The sequence below is a fragment of the Panicum virgatum genome, chromosome 1K (assembly GCF_016808335.1).
Source record: "Panicum virgatum strain AP13 chromosome 1K, P.virgatum_v5, whole genome shotgun sequence".
Taxonomy (NCBI): Eukaryota; Viridiplantae; Streptophyta; class Magnoliopsida; order Poales; family Poaceae; genus Panicum; species Panicum virgatum.
This window is the reverse complement of record NC_053136.1, coordinates 13,090,633-13,112,731: the sequence shown is the minus strand read 5'-3', so window position 1 is coordinate 13,112,731 and position 22,099 is coordinate 13,090,633. Positions and strand designations below refer to the sequence as shown.

The following is a 22,099-nucleotide window of genomic DNA, read 5'->3' as shown; positions in this document are numbered from 1 at the left end:
CCGTCGATGTGCCGACGCCACCACACGAGGGGGCTAGGATCACTTTGTCCGGCTCTCATTTGCTTGGATCTCCTTCATGGCTTGATTTCTGTATCCATGGATGGATTGGTAGGGTTGGAGAGGGAGAAGAGGAAGAATGGGAAAGAGAGACGCACATAGCACCGGAGGATTTGTCCACCCGGAGAAAGGGCATAGGGTTGCACAAATCGATGTTTACAATGCAGGAAGCGAACCAAACTTCCGTTTGACTTATGTGAACCACACTGTGAACCACAGCAATTTAATCGTCTTCTGGGTGCACAGCTCTGAAGAGAGCGGCACTGGATAGAAGCCTCAAGCCTGGATGGAGGCTGTTTTAGGCAAATAACAGAACTCATGGTTTCATATTATGATTTTTTGTAAAAATCAGGTGTGCCCAACGCCGTGTAACGGAGTGGATGTACAGGCTGCCCAGGTGCAAATGTGTTGGGCTCCTGGCTCAAATGTATTCTGAGCCAGAAACCAGACGTTAATGGGACATGCTTGGAACCAGTAGTTGTCAAATTAAAATAATTGTTAGCTAGTTAGCCTCGGCCAGAAGAAAAAAATAAATTCACATTCAGATTTCTCTGAAAATAACGTTTAGTCATTTACAAGGGGTTGACACTGGATAAAATAGAAGAAAGCACAAAACTCGAACACAAGTAATTTTTCCAAGAAAAAAAACTTGAATTTCAAGGCATCATATGTGGCATTAAAGAGGTAATGAAAAGTTTGTTTATTATAGTATATGTTACTAATTTACATCGTCAATGGTGTCAAAATGATGTGAAACGGGAAATGAAAATTCATGTATAAGCCGGACCAATTTGGTGCCCCCTAAAACTGATATACAGACTAGAGGCAAAATCTCAGCATAGGGTATACTCGCAATCAAGAAGGCGGGTCAGGATCTCCTGGCAGCTTGGACGCCTCTCCGGCTCTGCCCAGCAATCTGTTAAAAACAAGGATGTAGCATATTCTTTTTAGCAGGTCAACATTAGGTGCATTAATGGAGTTCTTGAAAATTAGTCTCCTTGCAACGTTGACATGAATTCCTTTATTTTTAAAACATGATGAGTGGCAAAATTTTGAAGTGAGATTGTCTTGACTGTATATTGCTGACTATACTCCCTCCATTCAAAGGTTGTGTCCATGCGACAACTCAAATAGTTTTTCTTAAATCTTAACTTCAAAAAGTTTTTCTTACATCCATGGTCAAAGTTGAAAGGTGTTGACTACACACATTCTAGGACATCATACATTCACCAAGGGAGGTAGTACCGTGTCTGCCTGGCTGCTTGGGTAAAGGACTTTTTTTTTCTAGAGTCAAAAGTATTCGACAATAGCCATCAGTTTCCTCTTATCTTTTCATGAAATAGATTAACCATTGTCCATCTCTAGAGATAAGGAATTTCTTATAGGTAAGCTTGAAAATTGCAACATGTATGACCACTTTGAAAATTGGAATCTGCGCAAACCACAATGGAAATATCAAATATCAAAATGATGCAGGATTGCACAAACCATACCAGCAATCAAGCTTCCAAGAGGTCCTTCTGGTATTTCCAGCCTCGCCCCATCATTGGCAACAGAATAAACGATCTAAACATGTAGATCAGGAGATAACAAATTCTATATGAGTTGGTTTCATTTAGTGACAACTAATAAAAAAAAGAGCTGTTGAAAAGTATGGTGGCTACCTGAACAGGTGGTATTCCTTCCCAAGGTCTACTCAGAGTGCAAAGCTCCCACATGATAACCCCAAAGCTGAAGATATCACATTTTTCTGTGAATGGCTCATTGCGAATGAGCTCAGGAGCCATCCACTCTGGAGTCCCCGCAGGTGAGTTGTCATTCATTGCAGAATCTGACATTATTTGAGAGAGCCCAAAATCACATATCTTGACTGTCCAGTATTTGTTAACAAGGCAATTTGCACTCTTCAGATCGCGGTGAACAATCTTCAGTCGGTGCATGCACATGAGGCCCCTTGTACAACACGATAATAAGAACATAAAGGGATATATAAGGGATTGAACCATCTGAAAAACTACAGGCATTGAATAGTCCAGAAAACTAGAGGCATTGAACATGCTCACCTACAGATATCACGGAGCATCTTTAATCTCTTCTTCCAATGGAGCTTCGTTTTGTGCGTTTTTGAATGAATCAAACTGTACAGAGAACCCAATTCCATGTACTCAGTGACTAGGGATAAGTGAGGAGGCTTCATACATGCACCAAGGAAGAGTATGACTGCAGTAAAAAGCAACATATTTAGCATACTCTTCAGAATGCATGATAAGTTCTTTTCTTTATGATATGAAATAGGAACCACCAATCCTGAAGAGGCTGGTATCAAAATTAACAAATTGAATTTTAAACTAAACTAATGTAAGTTCAATGTGGAGGTAGTACCATTGGGATGTCGAAGTCGGCTGAAACAAAACGAGAAAATAGTAAGAGGACAATCTTTTAAACATTCATAACAAAAGTAATGCTCAAAGATAGACACAAAACCTAAGTATTGAGATCTCGTTGCAGAAATCTTTCATATTCTCTGTTGTCAAATCTTGCTCCAGGAATACTTTTATAGCTACATCTGTTCCATTCCAGAGGCCACGAAAGACTTCTCCAAAGAACCCTGAACAAATTTTTTGATCAGCTACAACCTTAGAATCAGATGCCAAATAAAGGAAACACAGCATCTATTATTTCAGATTCATTGACTTTCTCAATAATTCTACAAAATTGGTAATAAAGGAAGCATAACTTCTGATGATGCACCTGCCTCTAAAAGACTTCAGATGATGCAGTGCTTCCATCCAAAATATAGCAAATATTAGACAACAGGGAAGATTACTTGCCTACTCCCACACGAATACCAACAGTAATCTCTGAAAACTCAATGCGCCATTCCTCATATGGCAATAAAGGCTTGTTCAGAAATGGTGAAGACTGCAACACCTTATTCCAGGTTGACATCAGATCAGCTTCTGTGAAGTCAGATGGGCCCCTAAGGTCAGAGGCAAGGATACTTGACCTATGCGGTGATGAAGGTAATGACACTGCTTTCTGACTATTAATTTGTCTTCTCAAACCCTCCAGTGCGCTTGGTCGTCTTGTAGATACTTCATCATCATGGGAGTCACCAGCAGGTTCCTATATAAAGCATGGATTATAAAAATAATTAAACCACAAAACTAAGTAACTCAGACCTTCCAATTGATCTTTGGGTTTATACTCAATAAAAAAGCATAGAAAATTCTAGCATAAGTAATAGATGAAGAAAAGTTTACCAGAAATCAAAATAAGACATGTCAATAAACTAGATCAAAAAAAGTTCACAATGACAGCACTCAACTATTTGGCATTGGCGCATTGCTATCTATGTACCAATGTTTTAAATCGCGCGCTATCAAATTTAGCGTGAGGTCCTGGACGCTATTGGTGCTATAGCGAATGCTATAGCGGCGCTATAGCTCCGCTGTAGCGGTAGCTAAACGCACTAGCGTCAGCTGATTGTACACGCTATAGCGCCGCTATTTGCACGCTATAGTGCGCTATTTGTTAACAAATACAAAAAAAAACATAAAAATATGTCAATCCTCAATTGCTCAATGTCTCAATCTAATAACTCATAAGTCATAATTCATAACTCATAACTGATAACATCCACCAGACCACCATAACAATCATAAGAGTAAAGTAGCAAATAGCCAAACAGGAAACATAATCACATGAGATACATACAAGCAAAGCCAAACAGTAGCGGCTGGTTAGCGGCGCTTTTGCGCTAAACGTACTTAGCGGTGCTTTAGCGCGCAATAGCGCGCATAGCGCAAAAACGAGCAATTGCGTCACGCCAGTTGCTTTGGGCCGCTATAGCGTCGAAATAGCGCACTATTTTTTTCGTAGCTATGTACTGATGCTGTACAGTAATGCTAGCAGCACAAGTATGGAAGTGCAAATGTAGTCACTAGTCAGGTGCATGATCCTTCAAAATATTTCATGTTGCCTGAACTATTCTGCGCAAGCAGATCAAAGATGGACATTGGTAAGGTATGCAGGCATTACTATGGCTACCAGTAGAACCTAGTGTACTATATTTGTAAGTAACAGGCACCATTTTGGATAATTGCATGGTCTCCAGGATGTAACATTAGGCACCAATGTCTACTGTAACATACATATAGAAGATACAATTGCAATATAATGAACTTGAAATAAAACAAAAGAATGCAGCAAAACCAATTCTTTACTTCTATAACACCAATATTCTGAAGATATGCAAGATTAATTTGACAAGTTCCTAGTATACTAAAAAGGGAACTTGTATAAGCCATTATAAAATATGAGAACACATTAAAAGTTGCTCTGGAATTTCGAAAAATAGGTATTCCGAAAATAATGTTAGTTAAAAAAATGCTACGCGAGACAAAATTTTAAAAAACTTATTCATAAGCATCTTCTTAACTTTCTGTTTCGCAATGACATATTAGAATACCTTGTTTTGTCACAGTTCATATGTTTATTAGTTGGTTTTCACTTTTCAGCATGTACCCATGCACCTCTCTAAAAAGGAAACATGACAGGAAATCTCTTACCGCTGCAATTTCACCTAAATTAGTGGGTTGCCAGCCATGTGCCAAAACAGGACCCTAGGCAATAGGGAGGGGTGCACACACTGGGCTGGGTTGCTGGGCTTACAACGAAGGCAAGATGTGGCGATGGAAGCACAGATCTAGGGGAACAGGCACCTAGGGGAGGGAGAAAGGGAACAGGCACCAGAGATAACTTTTGCTTGCTTTATTCATGGACACCACCTCACCTTATATAGCTTATGCCAGATTCAACAAACCAACAGAAACAATTATTTAGCATAACAAACTGATCTTATCTAACATAAATTGAGTCTTAAGCAAATATTAAACATTATCATCCTCTTAGCATAATTAGTTTGTGCCAAGCTACCCTGCTTGTGGCGCCTAGCATAAGTGCAGCAATATAAAACATATTACTATTTGGAATCAACAAAGTATATAGGATCCCTGCCCTTATACTACAAACAAAAAATTGAATAATACATGTATATGCTATCCTACAAATATGAAACGAAGTGTCTAAATTCAAAGACTGGCATACAAGATACAACCTGCACCTAGGTACACTAAACTGAAGAGGATGGGTCTACCTATTGTAACTGTAAAGTGGCTTACTCCCTTATAGCCCCTTTGACAAGCATAAGAGGTGTTAGATACTTAGATCCATAGACATCTCATCAGCTTTTAGTTAACACGCTAGCATTAGTGTCAGCTGTAACATACATACATGTTTAGTAGGTGTGAAAAACAACAAAACTAGGTATTCTTATAATTTATAAACCAACACTTATCCAGTGGTGGCAACCTTAAGTGGGTACATAATCAGGACACGAATTACAATTAAGGATCTATAAGCCCTGTATGCTACAAGAGAATGGTGGTGGTTGCAAGTTATGACAAGAAAGGAAAGCTAAGCAGGGAGTACTCTTTGCGGAGGAATAATAACAATCAAAGTCATGATGAGTTTCAGAAACATAAACTACAATGTCATGAAAAATAGGAAACTAGTTCCATTTCACATGTAGAAAGAAGTCTTTTACACCATCTAATTCAGGCTTCTCAACAGGAACAAAATGTGAACAAAGCATCTGACAGTGCAGTATTAGCTTCCTCTTGATGCCTAAATCTAGATACATGAACATGTGAAGGTTTTTATACTAATAAGCAAACATCGAACCAACATAACCAATAGATCAAGCCCAAAAGTGTAGGGTAAGATAGCTCAAGCATAATATAGACAGCTGAGAGCATCAATGCCTAAAATCTAATATTGACCTCTGCTCAGCGATCATTTTCTTTCCTGAACCACATATATTTCTCAGTGGCATGATTATATTGTGAATCGTGGAAATTATTGTAAAGTAACAATGGTGCAAAAGTATTGAGGAAAATGGAACCAAACAAGCCAATGGAGAGACATAAACATGCTCCAAGATAGTAATATACTTGAGGTATTAACATACATGTTTCTGTGAATCATTTGAGGATCCAAGAGAACCATCATTCTGCCCCCTTGAAAGGCGATTCTGTCTCATGCTTTCACTCATTGCTCGAACTGCCCTGCAAAGAAGCAAAACACATTTCTATGTCAGTCACGACAGGTAATGTCCCCTAAAGAAGAAGAGTGAAAAAAAATAATTCCCAACTTGCTTGCGGTCAATTAGCCAAAGAAATAAGATGCATGTGACAGTTCTGTGATTAAAGGAAAAGCTAAATGGGCAAAAAGTGAAAAGACCAAAACATAATATTGAACATTTCATCAAGGCCCATAGAAAAGAAACATAATATGTGGGTCGATGCACAAATGCAACGTGTTATACAACGAATTTTGTGTTAAAATAAAAGGAAACCAAACCATATAATTCCCCAAAACCCTTGCACCATGTTTCTTAGATAGCACGGAACTAGAAAAGACTAAAACTTCTGGAGAGAAAGAAACTACTGTAATAAAGCTAAAAGCACTGCATTTTCACGGAACTTAGAAGCAGGCCACATTTTGGGAAAAATCTGGTAGTTCAGAGTTAAAATCATCTTTACCAACCTCACAATATCATCACTGATTTCAGGGGTGATACTTATACTTCGTCTCCGTGCTATACGTGCATTTGATGTTGATGCACCATCTGACCTATGATCAAGCAAGAAATGTTTATTAGGGCAAAATAAAGTGGTATACTTGACTAAAGGTATTGACTGCTAGTGTTTAAAGCCTCTATAGCCAAGGGTAACCTAACTACCAAAGATAAGCACATATAAGTCCTATTTCTTCTGCTATAAAGATTTGGTTGCTGTCCTTTTGTCTTTTTTCTGCCTCCTCATTCCTACAAAACAGCATGTAACTACAGGGTTTTCGTAGGTTAACATGTAGTGTTCCAACTGTACTGCTCCTCTCTTCTCGCCCCTACTTATTCTTTGTTCTTCCCATCTCTTGGCCCTCGAACCTCGCCCCTCCAACTTCTTCCTTATCTGCTCCAGCATGTGTGCAACTGTGCATGTCTTCTTATCACTCCAAACAGGCATGGGGAATTTGCACATTCTCCAGGAGCATCACTTCCAACGCAGAAAAAAAAAACCGAAAAGGAAAGCCAATGCGATTCGAGGAGCATCACTTCCCAATCAACCAAGTTATTGACTTACTGAAAAATCAAATTCTTCAAAGGCTACAAGGTACAAAAGAATTGATTCGAGGAGCTGCTGGTGCGCTCAATGATGCAGGTGACATTGTTCTGTTGAGAGATGAGAGAAGGCCCAGCCTTGCTAGTAACAGGCATTCATCTCAAACCAGCCACGCTGCAGGTCGTGTCAAGGGACGTGAAGGATAAGATTAAAAATGATAGAAGAGACAGCGGGTTCGGTTTTGGTAGCCCGCTCCCCCACCAGCCCGCCGCCGCCCACTCCGGGCACGGCGGCCACCCATCGGACGGCGCCCCACCTCACCGAGACGCCGCCCGCCCTCTCTTCCTCTCTCTCCCCCGTGCCCACGGGCCGTTCCAAGTTCCAGAGGTGGCAGAACGCTTCTCCTCCCTCTGGTTCCCCGGAGTGTTCTTCTCCTACCCCATTCAAGGACGCCCTCCTTCGGCGTGCGCCACCGGCAACCTCGTGGATGGCCCCTTGTGACGCTGCTCGCCGGGTGCCGCCGCCCGTGGTGACCCCGTCGTCACGGGCCGAGGTGACGCGCATCGTGCTGCGTCCGCCGGACCGCCGTGCTCTGCCCGTACGGCGGACCGACTCGGATGGATGGCAAGAGGCGATGAGTCGACGTGCTCGCCGCGCCCGTTTGCGTCAGGCCCGCCTGCCCCATCGACGGGTCCCTGGGGATCTCCGGGGCAGGTGTTTCAACTGCTTCTCCGAGGATCACCGGGCGGTGGCGTGCCGTTCCAAGCCGCGCTGCTTCGTGTGTCGCGGGCTCGGGCACATCTCCTACAGGTGCCAGCGCCGCCGCACGGACGCCGGCTCGACGGGACAACGGAGAGTCTGGGTGCCGATGGACGCCGCCCCCGCGGCAGGCGCTCTCGGCTCGGTGTCGACCTGTTCCCCTCCACTCCCGGTGGCCACGGCAACCCGCACTTGCGTGGAGGCGGCCGGTGTTGAACGACGTCGGCGTCGTTGCCGGGGCCGGCGTGCGGCCTCTCCTGGCGGACCACCATCTCCTTCCGTTCCTGGTGGTGACGTCGAGGGAGATGGGGGCAGATGCGATGTTTACTCGGGATTGGCCTCGAGCGATGATGGATCCTCGGCTGCAGTATCGCGGCCTCGACGGATAATCGATCGCTCGGCCAGCATCGTGCAACGGGAGGAGGACCTCTCCAAGGCGTTGGTCGTCTCTGTGTTCGGGGACTGCCTCGACGGCTCGGCGAGTGCAATTTCGGCTACGATCGCCGCCCGCTTCGAGCTACAGAGTTCCCAGCTCTTCGTACGACGGTTTGGCCCGGCAAGTTTTCTGGTTGTCCTGTAAGATGAGGCGGCGGCAACGCGGGTGTTCAATGGAGGACGTCCGATCGTCACCAATTCCCACCGTCTTCATGTTCGGCGGTGGTCGCGGTTCATCAACGCCAAGGCGGCTTCTCTCCCTGTCGCGGTAGAGGTTGAGCTGCGTGGCATACCGGCTCACGCCTGGGAGCTCGCAACGGCGGAGGCCCTGCTCAACGATTTCTGCTGGATCGGCGACCTGCACCCTGAGACGGCGGAACGTCGTGATGTTTTCCACCTGGCAGGCTGGTGCTCCTCCCTGGAGTCTGTCCCATCGGAGGTCGACTTGGAAATCATCGAAGCTCCCGTCGCCGGCGATGGCGGCATCCCTGCCAAGCGCTCCCTCCTCTACCCTGTGGAGGTATCACTCGTTCGGCACGACCAACCTGATCCGACGGTCCACCCTACCCCTCCCCCACCGCCTCCGGCCGATCGCCGTCGCCGACAACGCTGGCGGCACCGCTACGCGCAGGCTGATGCGGCAGCGCTTGGGAGCGCGGGCGGTGGGCCTGAGGAACGAGTCCTAGTGCAACAACGGCTCGGGTCGGTGCGGCTTTCGCGCGGCAGTGTTGATGGCGGGCGGGGGACTCGGGGCAGGGGCGAAACCGAGGCTGTCCCCTCCGCCACGGGGGCGTATTCACTGGAAGAGCTCGGAGGAGCTGCTGAGTGCCTAGCGGCCCGTGTTGTTGCGTCTCCCGATGCGCCGGTTGAGATCCAGCACGAGGAACTAGCGCTCCAGCCTGAGGAACTTATCGCTGAGAAGTTATTGGTCGCGCCTGCCCCCTGCTACCGGCTACCAGTCCCATGGTGGCCGCGGCGGCTCTGGACTTGGGTGTTGGGGGGTGCTCTGTTGGCTGTGCAAGTGCGTCTCCCATCTTGCCGGTTGAGACACAGCACGTGGAACCTGCCAGCTTGCTAGGGGCGGCCCTGGATGTTGGAGAAGTGGTGACGGATGTTGGCGATCCCCTGACGTTGACCGTTTCTGCTGGCGAGGGTGTTGAAGGATCGATGGCACCCCTGATCTCGACGGGCGATGCTTCTGCACCACCTGCACTACACTCCTCGCCGACCTTTTCTGAAGACCCGTCGCTTGAAGCCCTGGAAGCCCTCGTCTTTGTGGAGACCGCGGTTTCAAGGGCCACTGCTCCTCACGGCGGGGTAGATGGTGGTCTCAGGGTTTACTACAGACGCAAGCAGCGCTCGCGGCAACCCTCGCCGCCGCCTACAGAAGTCGCACAACCACAGCTAGCTGTGGCCCCCCTTGGTTGCTCGTCCGGAGCAGGGGAAGCCCAGTCGCCGGCTACCTTGCGTAGGATGGAGTTCATTGACAACCTCACCAAGAAAACTGACAGTATTGTGGCACTCCCTCCGGTCATCAACAAAAGACAGAACAGGGCGCCTCCTCCAACCTCGGCTCCGCGCAGAAGCCGGCGTAATGCCGGGCTGAGCGCTGAATTTGGTGGCATCCCGGACATTGGAGCCCGGAAAACTGTCATCCGCTCCCTCGACATCGCAATGGAACAGGTGCATATTGACCAACGCGTTCTGAACGACTACGCCAAGCTGTTCAGCAATCTCCTTTCGATGTCCCATGTCCAAGCCCTAGCGGCTTTGTTTGGTTGGAATGTGCCCGAGGGACTCAGGAACATGAGTAATATAAGTACAGCGTTTCAGTGCTGATTGGTTATCTGGTGGTCGGTTGTTTCTTCTGTTGCTCAATGAATCCGTCCAAGATTTTAATATGGAACGTGCGTGGGTTAAATTCAACTGCACACCAAGATTCATTGCGGTCGCTCGTGGAGTCCACTAAGGCCGATATCGTGTGTATCCAGGAGACTAAGATGGAAATCATATCCAAACAGATCCTGATCTCTGCCCTGGGTTCCTCCTTCAGCCATTTCAGTTTCGCCCCTTCGGTGGGTGCGAGTGGGGGCATCCTAGTCGCTTGGAAGCATGACCTGGGTCCAGCAATCTCCACCCGGGTGGATGCTCACAGCACTTCAGTCCAATTTCAGCCAGCTGATGAGGGAGGTGAACCTTGGTGGCTTACGTGTGTGTATGGACCGCAAGGCAATGATGAGAAAGTCCAATTCCTACAAGAGATACGTAGTATTCGGGCAGCTTGTCATGGCCCGTGGGTGCTAGCAGGTGATTTTAATCTTATTTACAGAGAGGAGGACAAGAATAATTCAAATCTCAATCGTGCAATGATGGGTCGTTTTCGGAGAACACTTAATGATCTAGCATTGAAAGAGTTGCCACTTTCTGGTCGCAAAGTTCACCTGGAGTGGCGGAGGGCCATCCCCAACACTCTATAAGCTGGACAGGGTGTTCTGTTCAATGGATTGGGAGGGTATGTTCCCGAATTGTTTACTACAAAGCACAGCATCCATGGACTCGGACCACTGCCCCCTCATCTTGGGACTTGGTGATTTACTTCATGGTAAAGGAAGGTTCCATTTTGAGTCCTTTTGGCCACGATTGGATGGATTCCAGGATGTGGTCGCGGAAGCCTGGAACTCGGTCGAGCCACATTTCTGTCCCCTGGAAACGTTATCATTGAAGCTTAAGGCACTTACCCGAGCTTTGCAAAGCTGGAGTCAGAAGAAAATAGGTCATATTGCAACCCAGCTTGCCTTGGCCAAGGAAATTATTCACCAGTTCGAGATTGCTCAAGACAACCGTCAGTTATCTGTCAGTGAGCTGTGGTTGCTGCATACACTGAAGAAACATTCACTTGCACTGAGTTCCTTGCAGCGAACCATGGCTAGGGTACGATCTAGGATTGGGTGGCTAAAGGATGGTGATGCCAACACCGCGCTTTTTCACTCTCAGGCGCAGTACAGGAAGAGGAAAAATTTCATCTCTAAATTAGTTTCAGAGGACCAAGTTCTTACAAGCCACAATGACAAAGCTGCAGCAGTTTTTGAGTTCTACGACAAACTCCTTGGCACGGCTGAACAGAGGGATATTTCTATTGACCTTGATAACTTGGACCTCGTTCAACATGATCTTGCCGAGCTGGAGCTGCCTTTCGGGGAAGAGGAAGTGTGGAACACCATCAAACACATGCCCTCGGACAAGGCCCCGGGACCTGACGGTTACACTGGCCGCTTCTACAAGTCGTGCTGGGCCACCATTAAGCCGGATGTGATGGCGGCCCTTGCTGCAGTACACCGTGGAAATTTCAGAAATCTACACCTACTCAACACAGCACTTCTCACATTGTTGCCCAAGAAAGAAGGTGCTGTCCATGTCAAGGACTTTCGGCCTATCAGCCTCATCCACAGCTTTGCCAAACTTGTCACTAAACTGATCGCTAACCGGCTGGCAAGCAAGCTAAGTGCTATGGTGGCTGCAAACCAAAGTGCATTTGTTAAAGGTCGTTGCATTCATGACAATTTTATCCTAGTCCAACAAACAGCAAAATTCCTCCACCAACAAAAACAACCTCGGATTCTCTTGAAGTTGGATATCTCTAAGGCGTTTGACTCAGCCTCTTGGGCGTTTTTACTGGAGATCTTGCAAAAAAGGGGTTTCGGCCCAAGATGCCGAAATTTGATCAGTGGTATCCTTGGCTCTTCGTCCACCCGGATACTACTTAATGGCATTCCAGGAGAAGAGCTGTTCCATCGGCGTGGGCTTAGACAAGGTGACCCCCTATCACCTATGCTATTCATCTTGGTTATGGATGTTCTAAACTGTATGGTCGAGAAAGCAAACAGCGAGGGGCTCCTGCAACCATTGGCTACAAGGAACATCCATCACCGTGTCTCCATTTATGCTGATGATGTGGTTTTATTCCTCCGCCCAGTGGCCACTGATTTGTGTATGGTTGAGAACTTGCTGCAGCTATTTGGAGCTGCTACGGGCCTTAAAACAAATATCCAGAAAAGCAGTGTCATGCCCATTCAGTGCTCGGAGGATGAGTTGACGGTTGTGCAAGCACATCTCCCTTGCGAGGTTCAGAACTTTCCCTGCAAATATCTTGGGCTGCCTCTCTCCATCAGGAAGCTAAGCCGTGCACAGCTCCAACCTATCATCGACAAGATTGCAGAAAAACTCCCAGGGTGGAAGGCTGATTTGTTGAATCGTGCAGGAAGAGCCATTCTTGTGCAGCATGTTCTAATAGCCATGTTGATATATGTTGCTACTGCCCTGGAGCTTCCCCCATGGTGCCTAAGGGCCATTGACAAAATCCGAAGAAACTTTTTATGGCGAGGTAGAAAAGAGGCTAATGGAGGGCATTGTCTATTAGCCTGGCCTAAAGTTTGTATGCCTAAGGAGCTTGGTGGTCTTGGTATCCTAGACCTGCAACGTTTCAGCTGGGCACTTAGAGTCAGATGGTTGTGGCTCGGAAAAACTGAGCCTGCAAGGCCGTGGAGCTCCCTCCCAGTTCCAGTTCACTCTTGTGCCAAGTCGCTATTTGCTATTGCCATACATACTGAAGTAGGCAATGGAGAAAATACTAAATTCTGGACCGACAGATGGCTAAATGGGTGTTCCATTGAGGTACTTGCCCCTCATCTTTTCGCCTGTGTTCCAAAAAGGAGGGCTAACAGACGAACTGTCAAGGAAGCTTTGAGTAACAATATGTGGCTTGGGGACATCCAAGGTCACTACTCGGTCGCTGTACTTTCTGAGTACCTGAATGTTTGGGACCTGATACAAGAGGTTGTTCTACAACATGATGTGGAGGATGTCCACAAGTGGCGTTTTGAAGCTTCGGGTCAGTTCTCTACCAAATCAGCCTATGAGGCCCTTTTCAATGGATCCGTTTATTTTGCAGTGGGCAAACTGATCTGGGGCACTTGGGCACCAAAGAAATGCAAGTTTTTCATGTGGCTAGTCGCCCATAACCGCTGTTGGACAGCAGACAGACTTGCTCGTCGGGGCCTATCACATCCAGATCATTGTCCTCTTTGTGAACAAGAAGAGGAGACAATCAACCACCTTCTCTCGGCATGTGTGTTTGCCCGGCAGTTTTGGCATCGGTTTTTGGGCTGTTTTGGATTTCAGGCTGTCACGCCTCTTCCTAATGATTTGGATTTCTTTATGTGGTGGCAGCAGGCTGGTGACAGGATAAGTGCTGGTGTGTTGCAGGGGTTCAATACCCTGGTCGTTCTGGGAGCATGGTCTATTTGGAGGACTAGAAATGATACTGTGTTTGATAGGATCGCTCCCAGTGTTGATAGAGCCCTCTTGCTTGCACGGGATGAAGCTGAACTTTGGATGCTTGCAGGTGCAAAGGGGCTGAGTGCGGTGGTCGCGGTCGCATTTCCTGATTAGGAGTCCTATATAGCGACAAACTAGTGGTCACGGTGGTTGTTTTATTGTTTTTGTTTATTGGCGCGTCTGTAACTTTCAAACAGTGAATCCCAGGGGCTGGGGTGGTGGTGTGTGTCTTGGGTGCGTAGTGGTGTGTGTACTTTGGCTATTTTGGCCTTTTTCCTCTTCTTAATGCAATGATATGCAGCTCTCCTGCATATTCGAGAAAATTTCATAGGTTTGCTCAACTTCAAGTTCTATTCCACTATAGGTCTTTCCTACAGATGGAGTGCATTTGGAGAAGTGAAGAATAGCCACGATGAATAAAATGAGTATTGGTGTTATGAAGAAAGAGAAAGGACCATTTTTTCAAAAAAAAAAAAAACCCTACGGCGTGGAGCCTGCAGCCTTGTCATTTAGGTGTGCCAACAAGGATCAGACTCAATAGCCACATGACATAGGTCAAAACCAGGTCGGTTTGATGAATTGGGGGTTGATTGTATTTGCTTCAACATTTCAATTATACAAATTATACAGTATTGGAGTTTTGTGTGTCGATAAAAACCAAACCAAACTCAACATTTTTTCATGTTTCTGTCTATGATTTCTTTTACATCTCATGGTAAAATGTGAGGCATCACAGATGCAGCATTAGATGCTTTGTTTGGGCACTAAAACAATGACATCTGGCAATTGAGAGGCATATAAAGATGCATCATTAGATGCTTTGTTTGGGTACTAAAACAATGAGGATCACTGGATCAGAATTCAGAATTTGCCTCTTCTGGTTGCTTCAGACTGAAAAGAAATACACAAGAGAGACTTACTGAGGTACCTTGACACAGCTACACCGTTACCCTGTTGTCTGTCACCCAGCATTGAGCGCCCACAAACTCTGGACAATGGATGCTCTGGACTACAGGAGCAAAGAAAGGCATTTGAGGAAAAGCAATCTTATCAGTGAAGGACTCAATATTCTAGGTTGGAATGTATATACAACCATTAGAGGAAATATCATATATAATGTAGAAGACAAGGGAGATAAAATAACTAGCATGATAAGCCCTCCTAAAATAACTAGCATGATAAGCCCTCCAAAAACACCCTCAATTTGCCTATCTTAAAACAAAGGAACCAAAAGAAACATGGACACAAAGGAGGACTGAAATTACATTTATCATATCTCAATAGTTAAGAGCTATGAAAAGTTATATAGTTTTTATTTCATACCAACATGACACTGGTAATCGAAGTGTTTGTTCTTGGAATTTAGAACTCCAAGAGATATTCAGTTACAAGTTTATATATATTACCCATTTAGTTAAATTAGAGCCATCATTGAATGCATGCAATCAACCTAATTAAAACTTGACCAACATCTTTACAAATACCATTGGATCAGTTATGTGAAAATTTGATTTGCCTCCAAAAATACTTTCATTTAAATATATCATATTTATAACTACAGTATAAACATTTAAGAACAGTTTGATGAGTGGTAAAAAATATGCCGACATAATTTTCATGAGGCCAATTTAATGTATGCCAAAAATAGAAAGTTTGCACACATGGGTGGTGACAAGAAACAGATCACGCATGTGGCTGCACACTGATGGAACCCCAGCTGCCCTAGGCCTAGATCCGCCACTGTGTGGGCATTCAGGGATAGGCAGTATGAGTTACGGCAGCCTGGCAGAAAAAGAACTGAAGGCAAACTAAATATAAAAACATAACCTTCAGTTTTTTGTCCATCCAATGACAATTACTAATAAGATAAACGAAATCAAATGAGCACCTTGAACTTGCAGTTCTTTGATGTTCATCCACAACTTTCTTCCGGCTGCGACCACAGAAGGCGTTGGCAACATTCGGGTCACTATGTGATGAACTGGAAAAGCACGAGGAATAAATTCTGATGACTAATTTTGCAGCTAAGTGGACAACGACAAAATCAGTACACATTAGGGGTGTGAATTGGTGCTCCTAAGAGTCACCACCAACCCTCTTTAGTTCAACTAAAACTAATAGAATTAGATTTCCCGCACATTTCGGAAAAGAATTTCTATTAGTTGAACTAAAGAGGGTTGGTGATGACCCCTTAGGGGCACAATACGAAACCCCTAGTAAACATGAAAAAAAAAGAAACTAAAATCACTGAACAAGCTTGATTATATGTCTTACCACCTCATTTTACCCTCCATAGAATTTGTTGATTTGAGCATGATGTTTCTTAGAGAGGCGGCTTTAAAGGATCTGTTGCTGTCATCTTGCTCTTGCCTGAAAAAGAGACAGGGAATGCTTATAGTGCTCATCATAGATCAAGAAACCATTGCGTGGAAATGTTTGATTTAAAGTTATTAACTGTTCCCAAATATCAAGTTGTCAACCAAAATATTGTTCCAAGCTTCAAACAGCGTTTGAAACCCAAAAATACCTCAAAAGCAGAACTGCAGAAGTACAAAAGTAAAATAATGGTGCTTTGAATAAGACAAGTTAAGGCATCACAGAAGTTCTCAACATTTCACCTTAAGATTTTGAGAAGTAAACTGGAGTAAAATTTTATCAAACAAACAACGCTCAAAAAGTGAAGAAAAAAAAAGAACATTGGCTAAAATGTTACAATTTCAACAAAAACATTTTGAAGCAGTCAATTCTCTAGCTGCTATTCCTATGAATCAAAAAGTTAAGCATTGTACCGATTATAGTAAACCTATCAGTTCCAAATACCCACACTGTGAATGTGTAGCATTCCAGCAGCTTGGGTTCTACATCAAATTAGCAAATGCTGAGTTGGGAAGTATGACCCACTGATCCTGATTCCATACACATGATTCAAAACTACATGCAGTTTGCACACTGACCCTGATTTGATATATTGATGCTAGATCAAAGGGACCAAACAGCACTACTAACAAATTTCACTAAAATGGAAATGCATAGGTATACCGTTGAGCACATAGGGGACTATTCGGTTCAAGAGGAGAATCGCAGGAATCATAGTCAGCTGAATCACTCTCTCCAGCCGCAGATATATGGGATGTGATGACAGCCTTGGATGAAAATGGAACTAGTTGTCCTGGAAAACGCATCAGGTCAACTAGGAACTCCGCAGATTTCATCGTGACCACAACAGACATATGTTTGGACGAATCATCATAACCATGAGGTTCTTCATTTGGAATGCCCTGACAAGTAAAATAACATATTTATGTGGGGTTAAGGACTTCCATTAGAAGAGATAGTACTGTTCAAATTCAGGATTTGTATTTTGATAAAGAAATTCAGGCATTCGGAATGCTCTGATAAAGTGCGAAGTCAAATGACATATTGATATAGGATTAAGGGGTTCCATTAGAAGAGATGATTACTATTTCAAATTCAGACATACTGATGGAAGGTAAAAACATACCACCAGCAGTTTAGAGTCTATACCAACAGAGTCAGCAAGAACTTTAAATAATATAGCTCTGGGCCTGCAAGATCCATGTCTTATCTGTCCCAGAAATTGAACTCCCCTGTTTTCTAAGAAATGAGAAAGTTCTTCGGAGGAAGTTCTTGCAGGACTGAGATGCGGGTTTGGTCGCTTGTAAAAGTCAGAAACCTGTAATTATCATTAAAAACTTAAAGTTAATGAAAGAGAAGTAAATACTTAATAATTAATAAGGCATTCATATAGGCTGGAAGAATAAATAATCAATCAACGGTTTGGAAGGAAGCATTCATATTTCAAGCACCAAGTACAAGCCACCAAACACATAAACAAAAGTAATAGAAGGGAACAGTTCCATCAAGGAAAATTTTACGCAAACCATTTCAAGGCAATCGACCACAGGATCTTGCAGCACTTTGGAGGAAGAAAAAACTGCCATAATCATCCTACATTATGTAAAGAATCTCATAGAGAACTTACCAAACCTGCAACCTTCTTTATCATGGCAGCAGGATTTGAATTCAATCCTTTTACCAGCGCTGTGCATAGCTGCTTTAAAGCAGATATCTTTTTATCTCTTTCTATGTCCACAAGGATAATCTCTGCCTTAAATCCTTCTATTCCAAGAGAATAAAGGTCATCTGGAGAAGGTATGGTGTCAAAACGCTCCTTGAGCCTCTTTTCCTGCAAAGTTAGAGTGAATAGATGAACTAAACTGTCAAAATAAGTTACTCACAATCTTTTTACAAGCTAATGTCATAGAAAGACTTCCCATACCGGAATAATGGAATAAAAACCATTGGGTATTGGACCTGATAGAGATCCAGTAGACCACAATGTCTGAGCAGCCTGCAAGTGCAATGAATGACCAGCTTCCCTAGAATCAAGGGAAGAATATGCAGAATCCAATTTTTTTTCCTGTTTAATCAGGGAAAGGGACTGGAACTTGTGATCCAAATGGGAGGGCCAATTTGGATCTGAAGGTTGTGTCTGGGATCTCCCTTCATCCCCTGACAGATCATCCATCTCCAAAATATGTTGAAATATAGAATCATTTTGCTTCAATTATCATCCTTCAAGGCCACCCTATGTTTAAACAGCAAACAAATAAAACATAATATCTTGACAACTTAAAATTGAGATTGCGAGATTCATTTTACAAGGCGTGGTGAGGCCTCGAATTCACTACAGACATCAAATATTCAAATGCTTCAGAACAACATTTGAAACAAAAAGGCAATGCTAGCAGGGGAGTGCAGGATCATATTAACATATCCATACAGATTGCATGTTACTGTTTACCATGTGCAAACAATAATCTAAACGTACGGTGTACAACTTAACCAACTTGAGAACAGGGTTGAGCAAATACTTCACAATTGTAGCATTCTGATTTATGTTAGAAGGCGAATTCAAAAGTTGAAATATATGAATTGTGAGTTGTTGACTACACTGCTAACTCACAGTTCGGATTGCCATTTCATTACACATTACTGTAACTGTACAAATGGAATTACGCAGAATTTGATCACCATACAGATAATCCAATTGCTTCAGCACGCTCCAAACATGATGAATATATGTTGCTAGCTAATACTCCCTCCATTCTTTTTTGATAATTCCATTTTCAAAACTCAAATATTCACAAATGATAGTCCTATTTGCTCTTGATAAGGACCATGACAATAAATAGCATCAGTAACGAGGAGTTTCTAGCAAAGATATTGGAAGACTAGCAAAAAGTCTTGTGTTGCATTAATTAGATGATAAGCAAGGTTGCTTTTCCTTGGTCATTGTGTCAAAGTGAAATAGGACTATCAATAGAGAATGGAGGGAGTAGGTCATAGATAGCATGGTTATTGTGGAATATTGATTTTCCTTGTTATGATTTTACCAATGCTATGCAGCCACTAATAAGAATTATCGTGGGAACTAATTTAACACCAAGTATCGAAGCACCGACATCTTTATTTGCTCTAAAATTGATTCCTAACAGAGTATCTATGCTTTGCCACATCACCACCACAACTACAGTTTCATCAGCTCAAACTTCAAACAAATTTTAAACATCAGGTTTTGAAAGTAGTTAACAGATGTTTGTTGGACATCATTCGGCTAAAATGGTGGAAAGTTGCTAGTCCATATACATCCTCTCACGAAACAACATGCTTTCACCAAAACATGTATTTTATGGCACCATCCAAAAGAAATTATTTCTAACTGCAGCAAAGCAGGGGCAATATGTATTAATCTATTCTTGTTGATCCAATTACCAAAGAATCAATATTTTATATTTGCATTATCATGTAAAAAAGTCCTACATGCAACACTTATTTCCAAACTTCAAAAATTACCAATATTCTCTTAAACTGATTTCCACGAGTGTTTTCCACATTGAACAACAGACATATTCTTTATATCTATCACAATTATTGCAAAAGTTATGTCAATAGAAATTGCTTTTCATGGTACTGACTACTGAAAGCTTATTGCATTGGTTTATTCAGTACAATAGGAACACCATATACATTGGTGCTCCTCTAAATGTTCTTGTCACATAGGAGCAGAACTAGAACATGCTCTGCAAAGGTTCAGGCTTCACACATACATGGATTGTACAGTATATTTAGAGAGAACAGTTACTTCGCCAAAATCTTCCCACTAAACATAGGAATTCACAAGCCATAGACTCGTGGCATTCAGGCAACAGAATACAGTATGCACGCTAGATAATAAGATTTCAGCACTTTGTGTTCTCACTCAAATCAAACCTCGAATAGGATAATGTAAAATTGTTGGCTACTTCAGAATTTGACATCCTGACCAATCAACTGTAACATTGTATCTACACCACAAGTAAATTTCAAAGATTCCAGTGTAGCTTCCACCAGAGATTCTAAAGCCAATCACTATCAAGACAAGAAGCACAACTTAGGTTCCACAGGAGAGAGAGAAAGGGCAGTGGTGATGTTACAGCAAAGGTAACCAGGTGTGAATGTGCGATCACATCAACCCAGCCCCATGTTTGACTAACATGTACGCCCATCCAGAATTCGGAGAAGTATATGGAACCACTGAGATTCTGAGCCAGCTATCACTGTAACTACCATTTAAACAGACACAATGCTAAAAAACAAAGTGTAGTAGCATGTGGTGGAGGCAAGCACGGGTCACCGGGCAATCTGTAATGGAACAGTTAAACAGGAGAACTTTGCTACACACTAAACTCAGCAACAGCCAACGAGGCCAAACTGCCAATCCCGCAACAACCTAAAACCCCTAATCGTATCAAGACCATAGTCACAGGATTCGGGGTCGATGCCTCGTCCCTCGACCCGGGAACGTCGTTCCGATTCGATTCGAGGGTCGGGGTCGAAGAGGGTCAGTGTCCCATTCAAGGTTGGATCGTGTCCTGGTTTGAAAGGGATCGCAGCCCCATTGCTAGCAGATTTAGTTGGGATAAGGAGGTTAAGGACAGTGGATTGGTGTGGTTTTTGTTAGACAATGAGCTGAGTACGTGTAGCATGGTCTAAATGTACTCTTTTATATGTTTCTTATATGCTTGTGCAGATTAGTTTCTTCATTAGTAGCACATATATAGTTTTTGTCTTTATCGATCCGAAGATATCGACCCCGATGAATCAGGGTCGCGTCCCACATAATAATTTATCGTTCCATAGATGTATACCCCCTTCGTACCACAATTTTATAAAATGACGACCCTCAACCCCATTCCTCGACCCGGTCGACCTAGGAACTTTGTGACTATGATCAAGACACCAGCTCCAAAACTTGACCAACGACAACGAGGGTCGGTGGGTGCTCTCTCACGCGTCAGCAGCGTGGGTTGACCTCTCCCCAGCAACCATCCAACGCAGCCACCACCCTCACTCCACCGAATGACGTACGCAAGCGAAGTCAAACCCTCGCGGCGTTGACCAACGAGGCGAACCCCAGCATTACCCGCTGCCACCATTTGCCGCGCTCCCCACGCCACCCCGGAATCGAAACCGATTGAGCCGCCGAATCCGGCAACCCCGCCACGGAGCGCGCCCGCCCGCCCATCCGATCGAGCGCGAGCGACGGCCGCATTCGGAGCCTCGGAGGGAAGAGAGAGAGCATGGAGGGACAGACCTGTGGCGCGGGCGGCGGAGGCTCACCGCGGGATCCCCCGGTGCCACGGCCGCGCGGAAGCGAGCCCGGTCCGGCGCTGCGGGGGCGGGCGCCTGGGCTCGTCGCCGGCGCGCGAGTGGCGGTGGCGGTGGCGGTGGGAGCGAGGCGAGGCGCCGAGGGCCGAGGCGTGCGACTGAGGCGGAGGAGGAGGAGGGAGAGGGCGGAGAAGGGGATCTCGTGATGTGATTAATTAGCGCAGGTGGGAGAGTGGGCTGCGCTGCTTGCTTTTAATCGTGGTTAGGGATTGGATTGGTTCACGAGGCGCGCGAGAGCGACTTGGATTGGAACGGGCGAATGGCGGAGGAGCCGGGACGACACCGGAGGAGGGGATATTGGCTCGGCTTGTGGGGGGACCAGTCGACTAGATGGGCCTATTGGCGTGCGGGTTTCGACCACGAGGTCAGAGCAATTCGAGATTTATTTAGAAATCCACTTCTAAATTTTACTCACTCAAATATTAATATTTGAAGCTCACTGCTAAATATTTCAAAGTCATCACAGGTTAAGTAATTAGGCTTCCATTTATATGGCAGCCCAAGTAGAGGGCCACTAAATTAAAGAGGTGGGGGAGAAATTTGGAAGGCAGCCCAAATAGAGGGCCACCAAATTGGGGGTGGGGGAGAGAAATTTGAAA

At 44.5% G+C, this 22,099-nt stretch overlaps 1 protein-coding gene across 8 annotated transcripts; it reads right to left on the bottom strand.

The window, feature by feature from the left end:
- Positions 1-711: 711 nt before the first annotated feature.
- On the bottom strand, positions 712-21,664 carry LOC120695642 (serine/threonine-protein kinase EDR1-like). 8 transcript variants are annotated; one of them, XM_039978858.1, is made up of 17 exons: positions 21,427-21,664; positions 18,070-18,378; positions 17,773-17,976; positions 17,272-17,463; positions 16,809-17,047; positions 16,044-16,139; positions 15,658-15,750; positions 14,698-14,778; positions 6,667-6,753; positions 6,089-6,185; positions 2,889-3,183; positions 2,542-2,665; positions 2,440-2,459; positions 2,121-2,277; positions 1,722-2,010; positions 1,551-1,623; positions 712-973 (listed from the first exon to the last, which is right to left on the bottom strand). In XM_039978858.1, exons 2-17 carry the CDS (start codon positions 18,316-18,318, stop codon positions 891-893), a joined length of 2,379 nt encoding a protein of 792 aa, XP_039834792.1. In that variant the 5' UTR covers positions 18,319-18,378; positions 21,427-21,664; the 3' UTR covers positions 712-890. The 8 variants fall into 8 exon arrangements, with proteins under 8 accessions (XP_039834792.1, XP_039834808.1, XP_039834799.1 ...); XM_039978874.1 differs by having other exon boundaries at positions 6,667-6,748; positions 14,690-14,778; positions 15,658-15,702; positions 21,427-21,587; XM_039978865.1 differs by having other exon boundaries at positions 6,667-6,748; positions 14,690-14,778; positions 16,047-16,139; positions 21,427-21,587.
- Between the last annotated feature and the right edge of the window lie 435 nt (positions 21,665-22,099).